The sequence below is a fragment of the Saccopteryx bilineata genome, chromosome 3 (genome assembly GCF_036850765.1).
Source record: "Saccopteryx bilineata isolate mSacBil1 chromosome 3, mSacBil1_pri_phased_curated, whole genome shotgun sequence".
Taxonomy (NCBI): Eukaryota; Metazoa; Chordata; class Mammalia; order Chiroptera; family Emballonuridae; genus Saccopteryx; species Saccopteryx bilineata.
In genome coordinates this window covers 282,951,464-282,976,245 of record NC_089492.1, presented here as the reverse complement: position 1 = coordinate 282,976,245, position 24,782 = coordinate 282,951,464, and the positions used below count along the sequence as shown (strand labels likewise).

The 24,782-nt window shown below is 46.2% G+C and overlaps 1 protein-coding gene across 1 annotated transcript in view; it reads left to right on the top strand.

Annotated features, from left to right (window-relative positions):
- The first annotated feature begins 451 nt into the window (after positions 1-451).
- The window catches only part of FHAD1 (forkhead associated phosphopeptide binding domain 1), a 133,822-nt gene continuing 109,491 nt past the window's right edge, over positions 452-24,782 (top strand). The window contains exons 1-2 of the mRNA XM_066270378.1: positions 452-581; positions 4,244-4,349. Of these exons, the coding sequence (XP_066126475.1) occupies positions 4,257-4,349 (93 nt within the window). The 5' untranslated portion in view covers positions 452-581; positions 4,244-4,256. The remainder of the gene's footprint in view (positions 582-4,243; positions 4,350-24,782) is intronic.

Here is a 24,782-nt window from a genome sequence, read left to right as displayed (position 1 = left end):
CCAACCCCAGAAGTGGTGCCCCCACCCAGCTTACTCTATTTTGTCATCTGCAACAAGGAGGGCTGGGGATTTGGGTAGGGCAGGGCTAACTAACCTCCAAATTTCTCCTGGTTCAGCGCCATCGCCCACTGCCCCCAACCCCCTCCTCAAAGCACCCAGCCTAGATTAAAGGGTAGTAGGAAGAATTTCTGAGTCGCTCCCTCCTTGCTATAAAGCCTTGGGCCACTTCTGTGAATTCTGAGCCCTCGGTCTCTCGATCAGTGAAATGCGGCAGAGGGCCCAAAGTGGTAAATCGGAGATGCCTCGACCGCAGGATGTACTGCACTCCACGCAGGTAGTCCACGCGGGCACGCCCAGCGCACCGCCCCTCGCAGGCCACGCCCCTTCACTTTCGGCGGCCTTGGCGGCGTTGCCATGGCGACGCGCGTACACAGGCGGGGCAGGTGTGCAGAGTGCGGGCCGCCGGCTGGAGACTCGGCGGGAGCGCGGCCGAGAGGCCTCGCCCCGGAGCGGGCCTGGCGCCTCGCGAGCCCGCCGGGCTCTGGGCGGAGGACGGAGCTTGGGCTTCTTCCTCCAGCCAGGTGAGTGCGACACGGGAGGAGGCGGCGGGCGGAGACCTGGGACCGGACGGGCCACCCCTGCGAGGTCAAGGACTGAGGTGGCGGGGAGGGACCAGGGGAGGGACCCGGCCCCACCCCAGCCGCTCTCCAATCCAGACACCTGACCCCAGGAGCACCTCAAACCTCAAAGAAAGTGCCCCAACACCAGCCCTTCCTACCTAAGTGCAGCCCCCACCCCGCTCCCCGAGGTAGCCCACGCGGGAGCTTTAGGACCCTCCTTGGCACCAACTCTCGGATGTCCTGTGGGTTACAGCTGAGATTAGGAGGGGCGCCCCCAGGTTTTCCGGATTCACAGACTACATCACCCAGTGGTCAGACATCCCCCTTACCTGACCTCTCCTTTGAGGAACGTCTACAGCTCAGGCCTCGGAAGACCTTGTAGCCTCAGAGGAAATGTTGCAGTAGCCCATTCTGACCCGGTGGCGTGGTCAGCGGGATGCCCCCGCTGGAGGATCATCCCTCTTCACTGTGGCTGGAGCTCTGCGACACCAGGAACGAATTCGCAGAGTTTCACACCTTCGCATTACTTTCTACACTGTTTTCACAGAGGAGAATGACTGCACAGGTGGAGAAATATTGTCCAACCCAAAAAGCTAAAGGGAGAGAATTTAGGTTTTCCAAAAAGTCATCTGGGATAGATGCTGAAGGGCAGATGGAGGTGGTTGCTGTCAAAGATTCCTAGCCAGCCAGTCTGCTCTAATTGCTCTGAGGTGTCACTTGTATTTTCATTCACTCAACAAGTGTTTACTGAGCACCTACTAAGAGTCAGGCGTTGACCAGGTGCTGATTATGGGGGAAGGAACAAAACTGTCAGGAACTCCAGCAAGTGTCCCCAAACTATGGCCCACAGGCCGCAGAAGGGCCCCACCTCTTTCATTGGTGGTCAGTGAGAGGAGCACTGTATGTGGCGGCCCTCCAACGGTCTGAGGGACAGTGAACTGGCCCCCTGTGTAAAAAGTTTGGGGACCCCTGAGAGGTTCCCCCTGCTTGCAAGCTAACAAGTTAGCCTAGCCTGCCCAGCTTATAGGATGCTGGCGGGAGACAGGAAACACCTGGCCAGAGACAAAGGACTTGATTACTCACAGCAGAGCAGGCACAACAGGTGACCCTAACTTCACATTTACATTGGTTCCTCTTGCCCCCAAAGTGCCTTAGGGTGGAGCAGACAGCAGAGGTGGTTGCTGTGCACACTGTGGGTCCATCTGAGGAGCTCCAAGCTTGGCAAACTCCGATCTTTGAAAGGGGCTTATAGCAAACCAGCCTGACCGTTACCCCCAAAGGAGATGATATCTTTATTATAAGCATTACCTATATTCCCCCAGGCTATCTGCCCTACAAACATCCTTGGAAAGATAGTGCAGGACAGAATCTGTCAATGTCTTTGCTCTGAAGGTGGTAAAAACGCAAGAAACCTGTGAAGAATTGTCTCAACAACAACAAAAAAACAACAACACAGTTCTGGCTGCCCTGGAATGTGTATCTTAGCGAAAGGAAAACGGCAAACACCACTAAATAAAGGCCTAGGAAAATGTGAGAGAATGATACATACAAGGGAGGAGATGCAGCAGGAAAATATGACATTACTAGAGGACACCTTTAGCCAGGGTGGTCAGATGGTTACCACTAACAGGTGACATCTGAGCAGAGAGCAAGCACCAGCCTTGGGGACATCTGGAGTGAGAGCTAAAAAACAAATATGCACGCCACCCAGTTTTTGGGTGGTAGTTTGGTGGCATTCCCTAAGAAGAGACATAGCACCCAGATTTACACTTTAATTAGGCTAGACCATGTTGCTTGACAGCATGGCCCTCTGCAATTGAAGATGAATAACTAACATGATTTGATGGGAAGAGAGCATGTTTCTAATAGGAAATTGCCTTTTCCTCTATACTAATGATGGCAAACTTAATAAAATGTATTTCTCAGGATATGAAGGCATCAATGTTTGTGAGGTATCCATAGGCCTCAGAGTTGACTAATGCGAAATAAATTGTCTGGCTTATTTTTATTTCTCTTACCCCCAGGATAGGATCATTTTTTCCTTTCAAAGGGTAGAATCCTGGTTTCAATGGCAGTCTGTTATTGCATGTCCCGAGTGTCAACAGGCAGTGTAACTCGTGACCCCATTCTGCCCCACCCAGCAACAGTGGAGACCCGGACACTGAGCTACTGGAGGGTCATGCAGTCCTTACACGAGGCAGCTCAGCGTTCTCTCTCTGAGACGTACTGCTGTGTGACCTTAAGCTCTCTGAGTCTCAGTTTCCCCATCTGTAAAGTGAGACAATGCCGATACCTAGCTCGCAGGGTTGTTCTGAGACTAAAAAGAATCAAACGATAGCACAGTGCCTGGCACTTAGTAGGGCTTCCGTACGTGATGATGAAACTGTTGACGGGAAGCAGAACCAGACCTGAGACTACGTGGTCACAACCAGACCGCTTTTGTTTTATCCCCAGTCCAGCAACTTCACATTTCAGTGGCCTTTCAGTTGAAAAAGAGAGGGGCTTTCGTTCTTTGACGTGGCATTGAGATGGAGGCTGTCACATAGTAATAATAGAACACATTTCAAATCAGAACTCAAGCACCGTGTGAATTATCACCAACTTTTTGGAATCTACTGAAGTCACTGAAATTGTTATGTTTTGAAAAACATGTATAGAACTTACTTTGCAATGCATCAAAATATATAATGGATGGATAAGTGGACAGATATGTGATCGAACAAATACAGCAAAATGTCCCCCTTCCACTTCTTCCAATGTTTCTGTGAGTTTGGCGTTTTCATAATAAAATATTGGGGGGAAAATATGTGCAGAGTCCTGATCATTTGTCCAAGCTATTCTTGACACCTTGTCTAAATCATCCTTTTTAAAAGAATATGAAGAAATGGAGTAATCTTAAAAGAAAGTATCATTGAAAGCCCATTTCCTCAAAGACTGACTTGACACTTTAAGAAACTCTCTAGAAACTTAGAGTTCCTTGTATCAGAGTTTGAGAAGCCCAAATTAATAAGAGTAACAAAAGTAGTAGTACAAATGCATGTTTCATGTGTAACAGGCACCGTTCTAGATGCTAAACAAATTTTATTGCACTTAATCCTCACAAAACCCTTTGAGATACAGAGTATGATTAACCCCATTTTAACAAACTATAGAAATGATCCCTGAAAGTATAGTCTTTAACCCCATTTTACAGATAAGGAAACTGAGGCATAGAGATAGAATAAGTAACTCACCTAAGATCACAGAGCTAGGACGTGGAGGGTTAGGAATACTGAGCATGCGTACTTGATATGTCAGATAAGGAACCTCATACCAAGTTTAATGGGAATAGAGAACAATTCTCATTGGAACTCAGATTTGTGGTCTGATTTGTAGCTGCAGTTGGTGCTTGGAGTTATCTAAAAATGCCTTCTACTTGGTTATCAGAACCAAGCTCGTCAATGCTAGACTTCACAGGTAGAGATAAAGACTCGTGATCATTGCTAAGCCCATCTCTCCACTACCATCCCTGCTGATTTCTCCTTTAGACATGCTAGTGCATTTTGCTCATTCTAAATATGATGCCAAATAAATAAGGGACTACATTTTTCTAACAATTGTTTTATTCTGAAAACCTTATACAGTGGAAAGCAGAGAATGAAAGCCTACCTAAAGAGCGCAGAAGGCTTTTTTGTCCTGAATAAAAGTACTACGATTGGAAAGCACGAAGACTCAGACCTTGTTTTAGAGGTAAGGACTCTTCCCACCCATTCCCCGCCCCTCCGCAGCCCCTTACCTCCTCCAAAAACCCTTTAGAGATTCGTGGACTCAGATCTCTCTTAAAGCACAACGTCTGGCTAACAGCCACATCTTTCCTTGGTGTGCTGCCAGTAACAAATTGCCAAACGTGCTGGATTTCTCTGGAAAGCAGTGAGAATGAGCTCAATGCTAATTGGGTATGCCCTCTGTCCTCTGCTGAACCGGTCTGTGGATGTCCCACCCGCGGTCCCCAGCAGCCTGATGGGGTGGTTGGAAAGGGGGGCCTAGAGCTGGTGCTTTGACCTTCACCTCCTCCCAGCCTGATAGCCAGAGCCGCCTGGAGTGCCCAGCATGAGCAACGGCCTCTCGCCCTTGCCAGAGTTTTTGGAGACTGCTGCGGGCCCCGCAGCAGAGTCCAGGGAACCTCCAAGCCGTAAATCAGCATAAGCTGTGGGCGTGGCCTCAGGGTTTCCTCATTTCATTTCATTCTCTGAACCAGCTGGGGCTTGGTCCAGAGGCTCAGCTCCTTGACATCGATGGCAGCTGGAAGAAAGCAAGGAACAGTAAGAACGGTGGCTTTGAGCCTTTTAAACTCATTGAAGAGGGTTTAAAATACTGCAGCAGAAATAGAAATACAATGGGATCCCTTTATAACTGTGAAAGGCAGGTCTCACTCAGACCTCCCTCAACAGATTTTTCTCTTAACTTTTTATTTATTTTTGACATAATTATCGATTCACAAGACGTTCTAAAAATAGTGGAGAGCTAGGTCTCAGCTTCACCTTCACCTAGTTTCTCCCGATTGGTCACAGATTATCTAGCCATAACCATATCAAAACCAGGAAGTTGACATTGGTACAAAGTGTGTATTTGGCTCTATGCCGTTTTGTCACATGTACGGATTTGGGTGCAGCCACTGAGATACAGAACTATTCTGTCATCAAAGGTCTCCCTTTTGATATTCCTTTATAGCAGGGGTCGGGAACCTTTTTGGCTGAGAGAGCCATGAACACCACATATTTTAAAATGTAATTCCGTGAGAGCCATACAAGACCCGTGTATGTTACGCATTATTTAATAAGAATTTGGTGTTGCCCCGGAGGACAGCTGTGATTGGCTTCAACCACCTGCAACCATGAACATGAGTGGTAGGAAATGAATGGATTGTAATACATGAGAATGTTTTATATTTTAATGTTATTATTATTTTTATTAAAGATTTGCAAGCCATAGGTTCTCGACTCCTGCTTTATAGACACAATACCTCCTCCCTCCAGCATCCCTCAACCCAGACAGCCAGTAATCTGTTCTCCATTTCTATAGCTTGCATCTCTTTGAGAATGTCATATAAATGGACTTTTCAGGTTGGTTTTTTTTTCACCATAATGTCCTTAAGATCCATTTACATAGATTAATTAGCCAATCGCTTTTTTATTGCAGAATAATACTCCACAGTATAGATGTACCACTTTTGTTCAACCATTTATGCATTGAAGGGCATTTTGACTGTTTGCAATTTGGGATGGTTACGAATAAATCTACTACCAACCTTTGTGTACAGGTTTTTGTGTGAACATTAAGTTCATTAAGTTTTCGTTTCTCTGGGATAAATGTGTAGGAGTGTGGTTGCTGGTCCATGTAGTAAGTATATGTTTGGTTTCTAAAGAAACTAACAGGCTTATCCAGGGTGACTGTACCATTTTGCATTCCCACTAGCAGTATGTGAGACATGGTTTCTCTGCATCCTCCTCAGCAATTAGTATTATGACCATATTTTTAAATTTTATTTTTTAAAATTATTATTAAATGAGAGGCGGGAGGCAGAGAGACAGACTCCCACATGCGCCTCAACCAGGATCCACCCAGCAAGGCCCCTACCAGGTGATGCTCTGCCCATCTGGGGCCATTGCTCCATTGCTCAGCAACCGAGCTATTTTAGTGCCTGAGGTGGGACCATGCAACCATCTTCAGTGTCTGGGACCAACTTTCTTGAACTTTTGAGCTATGGCTTTGGGAGGAGGAGAGAGAGAGGGAGGGGAGGGAGGTGTGGAGAAGCATATGGTCACTTCTTCTATGTGCCCTGACTGGGAATCAAACACAGGATTTTCACATGCCAGGCTGATGCTCTACCACTGAGCCACCCGGGCAGGGCTATGACCATATTTTTTATTTTAGCTGTTTTAGTGTGTGGTGATATCTGGTCATGGTTTTAATTTGTATTTCCCTAATGGCTAGTGACGTTGAATATCTTTCTATGTAGTACTTATTTGCCTTCTGCATATCCTCTGAGGTGAAATGCTTCATGTCTTTTGTCCTCTTTAATTGAATTATTTGGGTTTTTTTGCTATTGAGTTTTGAGAGTTCTTTATATATTTTAGATATGAGCCCTTTGTCAGACATACGGTTTGCAATTATTTTCTCCCATCCAGAGTTTGTCTTTTTATTCTCTCAACAGAATATTTCACAGAGTGAAAGTTTTAAATTTTGATAAAATTATCATTTATTTCTTTGAAAGGTCATGGTTTTAGTGTCATGTCTAGGAACATGTCACTAAGCCCTTGATCCTAAGGATTCTCTCTTATGTTTTCTTCTAAAAGTTTTGTAGTTTTATGTTTAAATCTGTGAGTTTGTTTTTGCATATGATATGAGGCTTAGGTCAAGTTTTATTTTTATTACATGTGGCTATCCGAACCACATGTAATAAAAGAGCTGTTTGGAAAAGAACCATTTGTTAAAATGACTGGTCTCTCCCCATTGAATTGCTTTTGCAACTTTGTCAGACTCATTTGGCCATACTGTGTGGTGGCTATTTCTGAATTCCTTATTAGGTTTTATTGATCTATGTGTCTATCCCTATACCAATATGACATGGTCTTAATTATTGTAGCTATATAAGTCTTAAATCAAGTAGAGTGGTTCCTCCCACTTTATTCTTCTTAAAAACGCTTTTTTTTTTAGCCTATTCTAGTTCTTTTGCCTTTCCATATAAATTTTAGTAATAAACCTGTCTATATAAAATGTCTTGGGGAAGTTTTGATAGGAATTATGTTTAAACCTATATATCAGTGTGAGAAGAATTGATATCCATGAACATGGTATGTTTCTCCATTTACTCAAGTGGTCTTTGATTTCTTTTATGATTGTTCAGTAGTTTTCAGCATACAGGTTCTATACGGGTTTTGTCATATTTATACTTCTCTCTCTCTCTTTCTCCCTCTCCCTCTCTGTGTAAATAGTTATATATATATTTTTTTTTTTTTGAGAGAGAGAGAGAGAGAAAGTAAGGAAGGGAGAGAGATGAGAAGCATCAACTCATAGTTGCATCATTTTTTTAAATGTCTGTTTTTGTTTTTTTGTGAATTTTTATTTTATTATATTTATTCATTTTAGAAAGGAGAGAGAGGGAGAGAGAGAGAGAGAGAAGAGAGAGAGAGAGACAGAGAGAGAGAAGAGGGGATGAGCAAGAAGCATCAACTCCCATATGTGCCTTGACCAGGCAAGCCCAGGGTTTCGAACCGGCAACCTCAGCGTTCCAGGTCAACGCTTTATCCACTGCACCACTACAGGTCAGGCATAGTTGCATCATTTTTAGTTGTTCATTGATTTCTTCTCATACATGCCTTGACTGGGGACTCAAGCTGAGCCAGTGACCCCTTGCTCAAGACAGCGACCATAGGATTATGTTGATGACCCTGCACTCAAGCTGGCAAGCCTGCACTTAAATCAGACGAGCCCACACTCAAACCAGTAACCTGGGGGTTTCCAACCTGGGTCCTCAGCATCCCAGGTTGGTCGATGCTCTATCCACTGTGCCAACACTGGTCAGGCAACAGTATTATATTTTCAATTTTGGTGTCCACATGTCATTGACAGTAAATACTATTAATTTTTGTATGCTTATATGGTACCTTGCAACCTAAACTTTCTATAAGGCTTTTTGTAGATTTCTTAGGATTTGATACACAATCATGTCATCTGCAAATCAAGGCAATTTTATTTCTCCACTGGGAAAAAGAGATCTGAATGTTTTTATTTTCCTTTTCTTGCTTTATTGCACTGGCTAGGACTTCCAATACTCTGTTGACTAAAGGTGATAAGTGCAATCTAAATCTTTGTGTTTGCTTATTCCTAATCTTAGGGGGAAAACATTCCATCTTTCTCAATAAGTGTGATTTTTCTGTAAACAAGTTGAGGAAGTTCCCCCTTAATTTCTAGTTTTCTGAGAGTGTTTATTATAAACTCAACTAATTTACAGATAACTCAATGGGCCTCTCCTTGAGATTCGTATTCATGTCGTGGTCTCCCAACAAGGACACAGAGAATCTGTTCAGTGCACAAAGTTGGGAGGGGGGGAGAAAAAGAAAAAAGAATTTCAGTTTTTCCTTTATCATAACAAAGCATAGACTTTAGGTAGTCTTATTTCTCATCTGGCCGAAGCTGAGACATAGAGCTCTGTTTTGAACATGACTATGGGAATAGAAAACTGTAGTAATTTTCAATAGCACTGGCTTTGGAGATGGACAGACCTAGGTTTGAATGTCATTAAGCCACTTTCTGGCTGTGTGATGCTCTGCGCTCATTTTCCCCGTCTACAAACAACTTACGTATCTACCCCTCGGTTGCTGTGAGGATTAAGAAAGAACCGCACACAGAAAGCGCCTGGCATGTGATGCTGAGTACACAATACCATGACTGTTACTATTGTCTTATAAAATGGGGACCGAGAAGAATCCTCAGGGGTACCCAGGATTGAGACGAGAAGCCATTGATAGTAACAAGCTGTTTGGAAAAGTAAACTAATGAGGACAATTATGAGGTAGACAGCAATTGAGTGGCATTCATTGTATAGAAAATAATTGACTGTTTAGTGCATTTTGTACTTAGTTTAAGAAGTCACCACCTCCGGCAACAGTCACATTGATTTATGAAGAAATAAGTTGCACTTTCAGAAGCACAAGCCTAAATTGGCTCCCCTGAGAACAGATGATGCATGCATTGCCAAATGTTCTGTGAATAGGCTCGATGAGAACTTCTGTCTTCTCTCAGACAAATCCTCTTCCCGAAGCGAAAGTGGATACAGGAAAGGAGACTTGCTTTAGAAAGGGATGTGCGGACACAGGGCTGTTTTGAAGAATTGAAACCTGAGGACATGTCAGCATCTTCAAGTTTTATAATAAGACCAGAGGAGGAGAAAACTGCCCCTTCTGCTGACTTCACAAGGCCTCTCTGATTAGGAGATCTGCCCTAATCGGCTGTGGGCCACCCTAAGGTATAATCCAATTGTTGATTTAGAGTTGCCACTGGAAGTCAGTTCCACTAAATAAAGTTCAGAAGTATTTAGTAATAAAAAGTTGTCCTTGAAATTACCCAGAGGTTATAGCTAGCAAATAAAAACTTTGATTTACTTGGATGAATCCTTAAGAATGGGCAGTTGTGCTTCTAAAGATTTCTAGTTGTTTGCAAGGTTGATACAGCGTTTTGATTGTTGATATAGTATTCATTGATTTTTTTTCTGATAATAGAAGGTAGTTACATGCTTATTGTTTTAAAACTGAGGGAAAGCAAAGTATAAGGAAGAAAAGTCACTGGTAGTCATTTGACTCAAAATCAATTCTAATATTTGTAGGGTTTTGGCCTCCAGACTTTTCTTCTGTATCCTAGATGGGGTTTGATTCCCTGGCAGCAATAGGAAGCCTGTGTTTGCCAGCTCAGGTCTTGCTGTTATTGTCTCTCATTCATTCCACAAATATTAACCTGGAGCCTCCGCCCCAAGGCAATCCTGGGGACACAGCAATGGCCGAATCAGGCATGGTCCCTGCAGTCAGGAAGCAGCTAGGAGACAGGCATGAGTCGAAGACCCCACGATGGCATGAATAGTTCCATGCCAACACTGGGGCTCCAAAGGGAAGAAGCATGGAAGACCAGGAGGACTTAACTAGGCAAGAGAAGAAGGGAACAGTGTGTGCAAAGGCCCTGGCATGAAAGGGGATATTGTGAGGCCAAGGAACTGAGAGAAAATCAGTGTGTCTAGAGTAGGAGTGAGAAGGTGGAGAACTAAGAGACAAGGTCTCCTTCATGCCACCATCAGGATTTTGATCTTTATCTGAAGAAGGCACTGGAAGATTTATTATTATTTTTTTTGACAGAGACAGAGAGAGGGGCAGAGAGAGGGACAGATAGGGACAGACAGACAGGAAGGGAGATGAGAAGCATCAATTTTTCGTTGCAACATCTTAGTTGTTTATTGATTGCTTTCTTATATGTGCCTTGACCTGGGGGCTACAGCAGAGCAAGTGACCCATTGCTCAAGCCAGCGACCTTGGGCTCAAGCCAGTGACCATAAGGTCATGTCTATGATCTCACACTCAAGCCAGTGACCCTGTGCTCAAGCTGGTGAGCCTGTGCTTAAACCAGCAACCTCAGGGTTTCGAACCCGGGTCCTCCGCATCCCAGTCCGACGTTCTATCCACTGCACCACCACCTGGTCAGACAGCAGTGAAGGATTTTAAGCAAGGGGAAGACCTGCATTTTGAACTGTCCCCCTGGCTGCCGTGGGCAGACAGGCAATCAGGAGCTCTGTTCAGAATCTCGCCTCTCCTGTTTTGCATGGCTTGAAAGCCTCAGCCGTGCTCACTTCAGAGTTAAACCTTGTAAATTATCACTTCCATGGTCTGACGTGGCTTGCAAACTGTAATTTTTGGAGTTGGATGTGGCTGCTTAGAAAGTGGCTCAGTTCTTCCAGAATGAAGAAACACTGCACGCCAATGGTTGTCCAATTTTTCATATGTATAAAGTGCTTGTTAAACATGAGCCCCTAGGCCAGGGGTCCCCAAACTTTTTTACACAGGGGGCCAGTTCATTGTTCCTCAGACCATTGGAGGGCCAGACTATTAAAAAAAACTATGAACAAATCCCTATGCACACTGCACATATCTTATTTTAAAGTAAAAAAACAAAACGGGAACAAATACAATATTTAAAATAAAGAACAAGTATATTTAAATCAACAAACTGACCAGTATTTTATTTTATTTTTTTTTTCATTTTTCTGAAGCTGGAAACAGGGAGAGACAGTCAGACAGACTCCCGCATGCGCCCGACCGGGATCCACCCGGCACGCCCACCAGGGGCGACGCTCTGCCCACCAGGGGGCGATGCTCTGCCCATCCTGGGCGTCGCCATGTTGCGACCAGAGCCACTCTAGCGCCTGAGGCAGAGGCCACAGAGCCATCCCCAGCGCCCGGGCCATCTTTGCTCCAATGGAGCCTCGGCTGCGGGAGGGGAGGAGAGAGACAGAGAGGAAAGCGCGGCGGAGGGGTGGAGAAGCAAATGGGCGCTTCTCCTGTGTGCCCTGGCCGGAATCGAACCCGGGTCCTCCGCACGCTAGGCCGACGCCTGACCAGTATTTTAATGGGAACTATGGACCTGCTTTTGGCTAATGAGATGGTCAATGTCCGGTTCCATATTTGTCACTGCTAGCCGTAACAAGTGATATGATGTGCTTCCGGAGCCGTGAGGCGTGCATCCCAAGTCACCGGAAGTAGTACTGTACGTGAGCATCGCCACGCTTTGCAGCGCCACCACATATAGTACTCTAGGTGCACAGGATGTGGATGCATCCTGTGCTCCTCTCACTGACCACCAATGAAAGAGGTGCCCCTTCCGCGGGGCTGAATAAATGGCCTCAGGGGACCGCATGCGCCTGCTGGCCATAGTTTGGGGAATCCTGCCCTAGACGTTCTGACCCAGGGGGTCCTCACATTTATGTGTTCCCCATGTTTAGGCAGTGGCTGTGGGGTCCTGTGGAGATGGTTCCAGGAGCACACTTTGAGAATCCCACCATCTCCATTACCCACGCCTCTTCCCTTCTGACGTGGGAGCTCCAATTGGGTGGGCAGGGGTGAGTGTACGCACGCATGCGCTGTTTCTTTCTTTTTTTTTTTCTTTTTTTTTTTTTTCATTTTTCTGAAGCTGGAAACAGGGAGAGACAGTCAGACAGACTCCCGCATGCGCCCGACCGGGATCCACCCGGCACGCCCACCAGGGGCGGTGCTCTGCCCCCCAGGGGGCGATGCTCTGCCCATCCTGGGCGTCGCCATATTGCGACCAGAGCCACTCTAGCACCTGAGGCAGAGGCCACAGAGCCATGCCCAGCGCCCGGGCCATCTTTGCTCCAATGGAGCCTTGGCTGCGGGAGGGGAAGAGAGAGACAGAGAGGAAAGCGCGGCGGAGGGGTGGAGAAGCAGATGGGCGCTTCTCCTATGTGCTCTGCCGGGAATCGAACCCGGGTCCTCCGCACGCTAGGCCGACGCTCTACCGCTGAGCCAACCGGCCAGGGCCGCATGCGCTGTTTCAATAAACTTTGTTTTGAGGAAAAGAGGAGAAAGGTGAAACAGCAGAGAGCTGCCTGACCCTAGCCCCTCCCCAGGAGCTTACCGGGCCCCACCCACACTGGGCGGCCCCCTACCCCCTTGAAGACTGAGCTCCCGGACTCCGGTGCTGTGGCTGGGCGGGTGGAAATGGAGGAGAAAAACCAAGGACAGAAGCGACAGGGGGATGAAATGCTCGTGTCTGCACCTCCGTCCTGCCAGCTATCCACTTCCTCGTTGCTGGAATGATCTCTTGAGCACGTGTCAGCCCCTTCTCATCTGGGCTCTGAAGGTCGTGGAGCAAGGCCGACCTAACAAACACAGCACAACCCATATGAGTGGATGACTCTTGTCCCTTTGTCTGGCACCTACCAGCTCTGGCTGCCTCTTCAGAAGAATCGTCAGAGCCTACATCATCGTCTCGTTTGTTATTATGAAACAAGGCCGCTGTGATTTTCACATCGTTTCATAGACATGTGGGGATGTTGCTGTGGCAGAGGGCATGTAACTCTGATGGGTGTTGCTAGCTGCCCACCAGAGGTTTATAGATGTGGTTAATGTCCTGCCAGCAGTGGATACCTGTTCTGTTTCCTATCCCTTCCCCAGTCTAGTGTGTGGTCCATCTATTGGGTCTTCATTGATCTTGGAGGTGAAATATGGCATCTGTGTCATTGTGATTCGTGTTTCTGTTATTATGAGTGAACCCTACGTTTTGAGATGTGAGGTTTAGATGTGGATTCTTACCATGCCTCCAGTCTCCATATGGAAATCCACAGAAAGACCCAGGCTTTGGTGTGGTTACCAGCTGTGCTGTTCATACTCCCTGGCCTGCTCTGCTGCCCGGGTTCGGCTCCCACTTTGCCCCAGGGCTCCACGCACAGCGCTGCTCCTCTGGGGACTCACCATCCGGTCCCATCAGTCCTGTACGAGGACCGGCAGCTGCAACTGGGGGCTGATTTCATGGGTTACAACAGTCATGGGCTTACTTCCCTCTGGCAAGTGGAGGGCTTCCAACAGGGAGAAGTTCAGAGAAAAGGGCTGGATTGTAATCTTTTTCTCTTTTATGTTTTGGTGGTAAAATACACATAATGTACAATTTACCATCCTAACCATTTACTGTGTGTGTGACAGAGACAGAGAGAGAGGGACAGACAGACAGGAAGGGAGAGAGATGAGAAACATCAATTCTTCATTGCAGTTCCTTAGTCTCCTTAGTTGTTCATTGAGTCCTTTCTCATATATGCCTTGACCAGGGGGCTACAGCAGAGTGAGTGACCCCTTGCGCAAGCTAGCGGCTTTGGGCTTCAAGCCAGCAATCTTTTGGCTCAAGCCAGCGATCATGGTGTCATGTCTATGATCCCACGCTCAAGCCAGCTACCTCGCACTCAAGCTGGTGAGCCTTGCTCAAGCCAGTGACCTCGGGGTTTCACACCTGTGTCTTCTGCATCCCAATCCAACACTCTATCCACTGTACCACTGCCTGGTCGGGCCCATCTTAACCATTTTTAAGTGTGTACCATCCAGTGGCATGAAGTACACTCACTTTGTTGTGCAGTCATCTCCCCCATTTTTCTCCAGAACATCGTCATCCTCCAAAACTGAACCCCTGCACCCAAGAAGCACCAACTCTGCCCTCCCGCTCCCCAGGCCCTGGCCACCATCATGCTACTTTCTATCTCCATGAATCTGACTAGTCTAGGTACTGCATATAAGTGGAATCATCCAGTATTTGTCCTTTTGTGACACTTATTTCACTCAGCATAATGTCCTGAAGGCTCATTCATGTTGTAGCATTTGTCAAAATTTCCTTCCTTCCTTTCTTTTCTTTTTTTAAGTGAGAAGAGGGGAGATAGACTCTCACATGCTCCCCAACTGAGATCCATCTGGTAACCCCTGTGTAGGGCTGATGCTTGAATCAACAGAGCTATTTTTAGTGCCTGAGGCAAAAGCTTGCACCAACTGAGCCACTGGCTGTGGGAGGAAAAGAGGAAGAGGTGGAGAGAGAGGGGGAGAGAACCAGATGGTCACTTCTCCTGTGTGCCCTGACCGGGTATCGAACCCAGGACATCCATATGCTGGGCCAACACTCCATCCACTGAGCCAACCAGTCAAGGCCTATTTCCTTCCCTTCTAAGTCTGAAAATACTTCGTTGTATGTATAGACCACAGTTTGCTTGTCCATTCATCTGTTGATGGACACTTGGTTTGCTTCCACCTTTTGGCTGTTGTGAATAATGAACATGGGTATGGAAATCTCTCTGCAACCTTGCTTTCAGTTCTTTGGAGGATACCCAAAAGTGAACTTGCTGGGTCATATGATAATTTTATTTTTAATATTTTGAGGAACTGACATACTCTTTTCCAGCTACACTAATTTACAGTGCATAGGGTTATACTCACCAACACTTGTTATTTTCTGGTGTGGGAGCTCCAGTTTGTGAGAGAAGAGAGAGAGAGAGAGAGAGTGTGTGTGTGTTTGACAGCAGTCACTCTAATGGATGTTAGGTGGAAGGTCATAATCTTCTGAAAGCACAAATCATACAAACAGCTACAGCACTCATTTAAAGACTACTGAATTAATGCATCTTGCACGTTTTAATATCTATAGATACAGAATTATATCCTCAAAACAATCCTATGGGGTAGGAACTACTGTTATCATTTTTATGTTCATTTCAAGATGTGGAAATGAGGCTCAGAAAGGGTAAGTCACTTTCCCAAAGTCACATGGTTAGCTGGGGAAGGCAGGACCGAGTTTCAGATTCTAGGCTGACTCAAAGCTTCTAAAGCAGCGGTTCTCAACCTGTGGGTCGCGACCCCAGCGGGGCCGCCTAAAGCCATCGGAAAATACATAATGCATATCAGTATTTACATTCCGAATCACAACTGTAGCAAAATTACAGTTATGAAGTAGCCACCAAAATTATTTTTTGGTTTGGGGTCAGCGCAACATGAGGAACTGTATTGCGGGGTCACGGCATTAGAAAGGTTGAGAACCACTGTTCTGAAGAAAGAAGCTTCACCACTGCTCAGCCTTTCGGCTAAGATGAAGTGTAGAAAGAAGCTTCATTGTTTGGGTATGAATTTAGCTTTCAGGAACATCTGAAAATCCAAATGTCTGAAATTCCGTGTGAGTTAACTTAGATCATAAGGTAGCTGACTAAGCTAGGGAAATTCCATAGTGTGGAATCCTAAGTGAGACTTGTCAGAGTGGTACATGAAATCGATTTTCTGGTGATCCTTATTCACTCAAGAAGCTGGTGTGGCTCCATCTAGTGGGGAACTTGGGTAAAGAGGAAATGTTGGTCCAGTGCCTTCCCGGGAAGAGGAGTTTAGGGGCTCTAAACAGCGGCCCCTGGCTGGGGGTCTGGAAGTGCGGCAAGGTAGACCAAGCTTGACTAAGGAGAAGCCGGGGGTAGAATGGGGGAATCTGCCAGGAAGAGCAGGCAGGAAAGGGCACCCTAGATGTTGAAACAGCATGGGCTAGGGTGTGGAGTTGTTTGGTGAATAATTTGGCTGGGGAAAAAGGGATTGATTGCATATCAGTGGCTACAGGTCAGGGACAAAAAAAAGAAAGAGGAAAAAAAAAGTTCTATGAAAAGTCACCTCGCAGGGTGATCTGACCATAACTTCCTAACTGGGCAGGTCCTGGTGAGTAGTCACGTACGCCCCAGGCCTGTAACTTCTTCTTTAGTGAAAGGTTTGAAGCCAGCCCTGCCTGTTGTCCTTGCGATCTGGGTTAACACACCTCTGTAATACCGAAAGGGAGTATTAACCCTCAAGAGAGCCCTTAACCTGACCTGTCCTGTAGTCGTCCACCGTGTTTGCTCCCCACCTCTGCATAACCTTCCGCAGGTTCCTGCCTTAATCTCGGATGCATGAAAGAAACTGCTCGAATAAACTCTTTGTTGTTGTTGTTTTTATTAAGTGAGAGTCAGGGAGGTAGAGACAGACTCCCGCGAGCACCCCGACTGGGGTCCATCCAGCAAGCCCCTACGAGGCGATGCTCTGCCCATCTGGGACAACAGCTACATTGCTCAGCAACTGAGCTATTTTAGTGCCTGAGGCTCAGGCCATGGAGTCATCCTCAGCACCAGGGCCAACTTTGCTCAAACCATTTGAGGAATGGCTGAGGGAGGGGAAGAGAGAGAGGGAGATGGGGGGAGGTGGTGGAGAAGCAGATGGGTGCTTCTCGTGTGTGTCCTGACCGGGAATTGAACCCAGGACTTCTACATACTGGGCCGACGCTCTACCGCTGAGCCAACTGGCCAGGGCCTGAATAAACTCTTATAAGAACTCCCTATACTTTGAACAGTCTTACGTGGACAGTAGAAAATGTAAGCCAGGCTAAGTGTTTAACATTTAACTTGTTTAAAGATGGAGCCTCCTCCTGAAAAGGCTTTTAAGCTGGGAAGGAATGAGTGGTCTTTGTCATTTGGGTGGGCGATCGGGCAGCACAGCCCTAGGACAGAGAGGCCGAGTGCACAGCCTGGGCACCAGGCGGCCGGGTTGGAGCCTGGCTCTGCCCTCGTGAACAGCAGGGTCTCGGGCACATTACGCAGCCATTCTCTGTTGCACTTTCTGTACATGTGCGATGTTATGAGACTGAAGTACGGTACTTACTGCAAAGTGCTTACACGGTGCCTGGTGGTGGTCAGTGTTGTAGTAAATTTTGACTGTTTTCTACGTAAAGCAACTGAAACGTATTATCTCTGAGTCTGTAGGTCAGAAGTCATGGTGGACTCTGCCTGTTCCTCTGCTACAGGCCTGGGCTCGTATCCAGGGTCTCAGAAGAAACCACTTGCAGGTCCATTGGGGTGGTTGGCAGAATCTAGCCTTTCCCATGATGGACCAAGGTCCCCATGTCCTCGCTCGCTGTCATTTGGAGGTAGTTCTGAGCCCCGCAAGGCTGCCCACATGCCCTGGCACATGGCCTCTGTCCTCTAACACCAGCAGCAAAGGGTCTTTCTCAGGCTTTGAATCTCTCTGACCTCCCCTCTGACTCATCTCTGCAATCCAGCCAGATAAAAGTTCTCTGCTCTCAAAGACTCATGGGATTAGATTAGCCCCAACTAGGTAATCCAGGATGATCTCCCTCTTCTAAGACCCTGATTAGTAACCTTTACATCTGCACAGTCCTTCCACCATGTGATGGGGCACATTCCCAGGCTCCAGGGATCAGGGCATAGGCATATTTGGAGACCATTTTGTCCAACCACCATTAATACTATCTGTTGCCTGGACTGCTGCCATGGGGAGGGGGCAGGTTATGGGACTGGTTATGAGCTCTCTGGAGCACTCAATAGGGACATAAGGAGAGATAGCTGGTTGAGCTGTGAGGGTGATGATATCATTACTGAAAGAATCAGACAGGAAGGGAGAGGCAAGACTGCAAGACTTGAGGTGACAATATCGAGAAGCAGGTGGTGGTTTGGGGTCCAGATCGGAACTGGTGCTTGGAGAATCTGAGACTTGAGGGGATGTGCAGTGGCCCCAGCCTGTGGACCGAGTGAGAAGGAAATGGAGACTGCCCTAGACTCCTGGGAGCCGCAGCGTCTGAGGGAGCCCGGCACGGAGCCCTGGGAGGGGTCAGGGAGGGAGGAGGAGGGTTGAAAGCTGTCCCCAGGCCGGGGGATATCAGTAACAGAAACAACTGGCAGTCACTGAGGGCTGCTTTATGCCAGGCACTGTTCTTTGCACTTCTGTATGTATGAACTCATGTGATCCCAACGAGGTGGGACCGTCATTCTCCCACGTTACAGACGAGGAAGCTGAGGCACACACAGCCTAAGCAGCCTGCCTAAGGCCGCACAGGGAGGCTTTGCCAGGCTGGGGACCACTCTCTGGCGGTCTGGCTTCATGAACCAGCCTCTTCTAGAGGCTTCGGCCTCCCCAGGGTTCCCCGGGAAGATGCGGGGGGGGCAGGACCGGGCTGACCAGGGAAGCGCAGAAGCTTCCTCTGTGCTTCTCCTCCCAGACTCGCTCTGTCGCCAAACCCTGCCGTTTCCTCGGGTCTTCACTCTTCTGAAAACCTCAGTTTTTACTGTTTCTATGGGAGGGGGGTAGGATGGCCAAGAACCAAAAGGTGAAATGAAATAGATTAAACACACGTGCGCGCGCACACACACACACACTCCGTCAGACTCACTGAAGAATCTCAGAGGCATACACAGAAGCGCCCCAGCTGCACAGCTGCCAAGTGGCAGAGGTGAGACTCGAACTCAAGGCTTCCCAACTGCAGAGCCCCTCCTCCTGCTCATAACAGTGGACATTTTGACACTTGCTGTACGTGCCAAAGTCCTCTTCTAAGAGCTTTTGTATATGTTACCTCATTTACACATCACCAGGAAGTCTGTTCTACTGTTGTCCCCATTTACAGATGAGGAAACTGAGGCACCTAGAGACTAGGCTATTGCCCAAGCTCACTACTTCCAGCTAGTAAGTAGGAGAGCTGGGCGTAGGTCCCAGGCCACCCGCTTCCAAGGCCAGTCTAGTACCCACCACCCTGTCCTGCCTCCCTAACTCCTCAGCCACCAGGCCACACGCCTGCTTCCGACAATAGTGTCAAATGCCACAGAGGCTGGGGAGGCCCTGGATAACAGTGGCAGTGGGTCGAGGACTCAGTGGGAACGGAACTGTCACGAGCAGCTTGACAATAAAGGAAGAGAGAGTGACGGGAGGCGTGTCTAGGATGGGGCGTTGGGGAGCACGTGTGTAGGTTAGATGGAAGGAATGGGGTCAGGGTGGGACTGAAGACACAAGAGAGGAGCTGGTTGCTGAGCCAGGGACGGACCCAGGTGGGATGAAGACAAGAATACCCTGAGCCCCTTGGTGGCTGAGGGATGGGGACTGGAAGGTCATCTCTGAGAGCTTCCCGTACTGGGTCCCTGGGTCCTGGCAGGACGCACAGGAAGCACACATTCGAAAAGTGGTTGTGGAGGGTGGCGGAGGTGGGTTTCAAAGGAAATAAATACTCCATGGCCTCTGCCCCCTGCTCTGGTCTCTAATCTCCCTCCAGCCAAACCTCACAGGAAACCAGAGGAAGGGAGCCCATCGGCCCCTGGATACAGCCAGACAGACCGGCCTGCTGGGGCAGAGGGCTCAGTGGAGAGGGGAGGGAGAAGGTCAGGAGGAGTCCATGGAGAATGCCCGGCAGGGGACAAGAGGAGAGGACATAGGAGGCTGTTAAGAAAGTAGAATGAAAGTCCAAAGACAGGGACCCAAAGACAGCAGCGCATGGCTGGACTGGGCCAGCCTTGAGGATTAAGTGTGAGGGTGGCCAGAGGACTAGGGGGAAGGGGGCAGAGATGGACTTGAAGTGGCTGGTGATCTTGAACAGACACCCAGGCTGGGAGAGGGGCAAGGGTGCCCACAGGGAGAGGATGGGGGAGCAAAGGTCATGATGAATCATGGAGAGGAAGGTGGGGAGGAGGGGATATGATCTGAGACTGGACTTTCAAGGTCCAAATGATGCAAGGTTGAAAACTAGCTCCAGCCCTGGCTGGTTGGCTCAGCGGTAGAGTGTCGCACTGGTATGTCAAAGTCCCATGTTCAGTTTCCAGTCAGGGCACACAGGAGAAGTGCCTATCTGCTTCTCTACCCCTCCCCTTCCCCCCCTTCCTTCTCTGTCTCTCTGTCTCTGTCTCTGTCTCTCTTTCTCTCTCTCTCTCTCTACCTCCTGCAGCCTTGGCTCAAATGGTTCAGGCAAGTTGGCCCCAGGATCTGAGGATGGCTCCATGATCTCACCTCAGCTGCTGAAATGGCTCAGTTGCCGAGCAACGGAGCTGAAGCCCCAGATGGGCAGAACATTGTACTGTAGGGGGCTTGCTGGGTGGATCCTGGTCAGGCACATGCAGGAGTCTGTTTCTCTGCCTCCCCACCTCCCCACCTCCCCACCTCCCCACCTCCCTGCCTCTCACTTAATAAAAAAAGAAAAAAGAAAGAAAAGAAAAAACTGACTTCAAAGAAAGATTCCGGTACAGTGTGAACCTTGGCATCAGCTTTGCAACTAACAGGCAGCTTCTCAGGGAGGCTTCTTCTCCGCACAGTGGCCATCAGAGCAGATATATTTGCTGTGAGTAGGTCTGTTAAAGTCTCAGTATTTTATGCACTCACTCTGTGCCTTAAAAGATATTTAAAATGCAGGTGGCTTTTTTAAAAATGCATTTGTTTTCTATATCCAGTTCCACCCCACTTCCTCTCTCATTATTAAATCACTCTCTCTACTCTGAAAAGCAGAGGGTACCAGTCGAGGATGCAGATTTTGGAGTTAAACTTGGGTTCAAATCCTGACATTGCCATGTGCACCAGCATCTTGACTTTGAGTCACTGTGCATGCGCACATGTAAAAATATATACCACATAAAATTTACCCTCTAAACCAGTGGTAGTCAACCTGGTCCTAGGAATGGGGACTGGAAGGACGCCCACTAGTGGACGTTCCAGCTTTCATGGTGAGTGGTAGCGGAGCAACCAAAGTATAAATAAAAAGATAGATTTAACTATAGCAAGTTGTTTTATAAAGATTTATTCTGCCAAACTTAGCGAAAATCCGACATAAAGTACTTGGTAAGTAATTATTATTATACGCTTTAACTTGCTGTAACTCTGCTTTATAAATTTTATAAAGTAAAGTTACTTCCTTACTTTATAAATCACCATTACTGTGGAACTGGTGGGCGGTTAGAAAATTTTACTATTAACAGAGATACAAAAGTGGGCGGTAGGTATAAAAAGGTGACTACCCCTGCCCTAAACCATTTTAAGTGTACAGTTCAATAGGGTTAAGTAGATTTACTTTATTGTGTAACCAATCTCCGGAACTTTTTCATTTTGCAAGTCTGAGACTCTATTCCCATTGGACAGTTACTGATTCCCCATCCCCCCAAACCCTGTCAACCACCTTTCTGCTTTCTGTTTCTGTGAACTTGGCTACTCTTAAAAACATCATATAAATGGAGTCACACAATATTTACCTTTTTGTGACTGGTATATTTTAGTGAGCTGAACACCCTCAAGGTTCATCTATGTTGTAGCACGTTAAAATTTCCTTCCTTTTAAAGGAAGAATAATAGTCCATTGTCTATAAATAGCACGTGGATTTTGCTTCGCCATCTATCGATAGACACTTGGGTTGCTTCCACCTTTTGGCTGTTGAGAATAACGCCACTGTGGACACAGGTATGCAAATATCTCTTCAGCTTCTGCTTTCAATTCTTTTGGACGTATACCCATAAGTGGACTTGCTGAATCATAGGGTACCTTTATTATTAATTTTTAAAGGAGCTACCATACTGTTTTCACATCAGCTATACCATTTTACATTCCTAACAGTGCATAAGCTTCCTGTTTCGTCCACAGGCTCAACAACACTTGTTATTTCCTGTGGTTGTTTTTTATTTGTTTCTCATAGTAGCCCTCCTAATGGATATGAGGTGATATTTCACTGTGGTTTTGATTTGTGTTTCCCTAATGATTAGTGATTTGGGGCATCTTTTTATAGGCTTGTAGCCATTTGTATATTTATTCCAGGTCTTTGTTGACTTTTAATCAGATTTTTCGTTGTTGAGTTATAGGAGTTCTTTATATATTCTTGATAGTAACCCCTTTTCAGATGTGTGATCTGCAGATATTTTCTCCCATTCCATAGACTGCCTTCCATTCTGTTAATTGTATCCTTTGATGCACATGTAATCCTGTTTATTTATTTTTATTTTGCATTGCCTGTGTTCTTGGTATCATATCCAAGAAATTATTTCTAAATCCAATGTCAGGAAGTTTTCTTCTAAAGAGTTTTATAGGTTTAGGTCTTACATTTAAGTCTTTGCTCCATTTTGAGTTAATATTTATATATGGTGTGAGGTAAGGGCCTAATTTTATTCTTTTGCAGTATTCTTAGCACCATTTGTTGAAAAAAACTGTCCTTTCCTCATTGAATGGTATCAGTTCCCCCTTGCTGAAAACCATCTGACCATACAGGGTGGGGCAAAAGTAGGTTTATAGTTATGCATACATGGAACAGTTTATTCTTGTATTATTATTTATTAATTATCATATTATTTTTCATATGAACAACTGTAAACCTATTTTTGCCCCACCCTTTGTAGGCAACAATTTTTTCCTGGGCTTTCTATCCTATTCCATCGGTTATATGTCTGAACTTAGGACAGCGCCATACTGTTTTGATTACTATAACTTTGTAATGAGTTTTCACACCGGCAAGTATGAGACCTCCAACTTTTATGGTCTTTTTCAAGATTGTTTTTAGCTCTTCAGGGTTCCTTGAGATGCCATATGAATTTTAGGATGGATTTTTCTATTTCTGAAAAAAAAATTTTATTAGAATTTTGATAGGGATTACATTAAATACAGTGTGTCCGTAAAGTCATGATGCACTTTTAACCGTTCACAGGAAAGCAACAAAAGATGATAGAAATGTGAAATCTGCACCAAATAAAAGGAAAACTCTCCCAGTTTCATACCTATTCAGTGCAGTTCGATGTGGGCTCATGCACAGATTTTTTAGGGCTCCTTAGGTAGCTATGCCATATAGCCTCTACAGATTCGTCACTGACTGATGGCCTACCAGAACGGGGTTTCCCCACCAAACTGCCGGTTTCCTTTAACTGCTTATCCCACCGAATAATGTTATTCCTATGTGGTGGCGCTTCGTTATAAACACGCTGACGCTGAGGATGGCTCTGTGGCCTCTGCCTCAGGCGCTAGAATGCTCTGATTGCATCAGAGCAACGCCCCAGATGGGTAGAGCATTGTCCCCTGGTGGGCATGCCGGTGAATCCCGGTCGGGCGCATGCGGGAGTCTGTCTGACTGCCTCCCCGTTTCCAACTTCAGAAAAATACAAAAAAACAAAACAAAAGAATAAACACGCCGCTATTCATGTTGCATTTTGGTCATGGATTAGAATTTAGTGAGCCACAGAACACACTGAACTTTCCTCTGTACCGTCCACATCTTGACTGACATGGCCATGGGCTGCTCTGCTGAAAACACAGTGTTAACGTCATCATCTGCGCATGCGCACATGCTCCCACATCATCCTACAGAAACTGAGAGGGTTTTCCTTTTATTTGGTGCAGATTTCACATTTCTATCATCTTTTGTTGCTTACCTGTGACCAGTCAAAAGTGCACCATGACTTTACAAACACACTGTATATAGATCCTTCTGGGTAGGGATGACATCTTAACATTATTAAGTCTTCCAATCTATGAACACAGTATGTCTTTTTATTTATTTATCTTCTTTAATTTATTTCAGCAACATTTTGTAGTTTTCAGTGCACAAATCTTTTACTAACTTGGTTAGGTTTATTCCTAAGATATTTTTGTTTTTGTTTTAGGAGGTTTAGGTTAGAGGAGGGGAGATAGTGAGGCAGACACCTGCATGCCCCCTGACCCGTATCAACCTGGCAACCCCATCTTGGGCCAATGTTTGAGTACTAAGCTATTTTTAGCACCTGAGGCTGATGTGCTTCAACAGTGCCCAGGGTCATGCTCCAACCAATTGAGCCACAGACTGTGGGAGAGGAAGAGGGAGAGGAGGGGGGGAAGCATATGGTTGCCAAGAGTTGGGGGTTTTTTTAAATCATGAATTACTGTTGGATTTTGCCAAATGCTCTTTCCTCATCTATTGAGATGATAATGTAATTTTTCTTCTTTGGCCTATTGATGCAATGAATTATAATGATTGATTTTCAAATGTTGAAGCAGCCTTGCATACCTAGAGTAAATCTTATTTTCTTGGTTAGCCTGCTAGAGTCCTGTCGATTTCATTGATCTTTTCAAAGAACCAGCTTTTTGTTTAATTGATTTTTCTCTATTCTTCTCCTGTTTTTTATTTCATTCATTTCATTCATTTCAGCTCTAATTTTTACATCTTTTCTTCTGCTTGTGTTAGGAGTATATTGCTCTTTTTTTCTCTAGTTTCCTAAAATGGAAGCTTAGATTATTGATTTTAGATCTTTCTTTTCTAATAGATGCAGCCAATGCTATAAATTTTCCTCTAAGCACTGCTTTTGCTGTGTCCCACAATTTT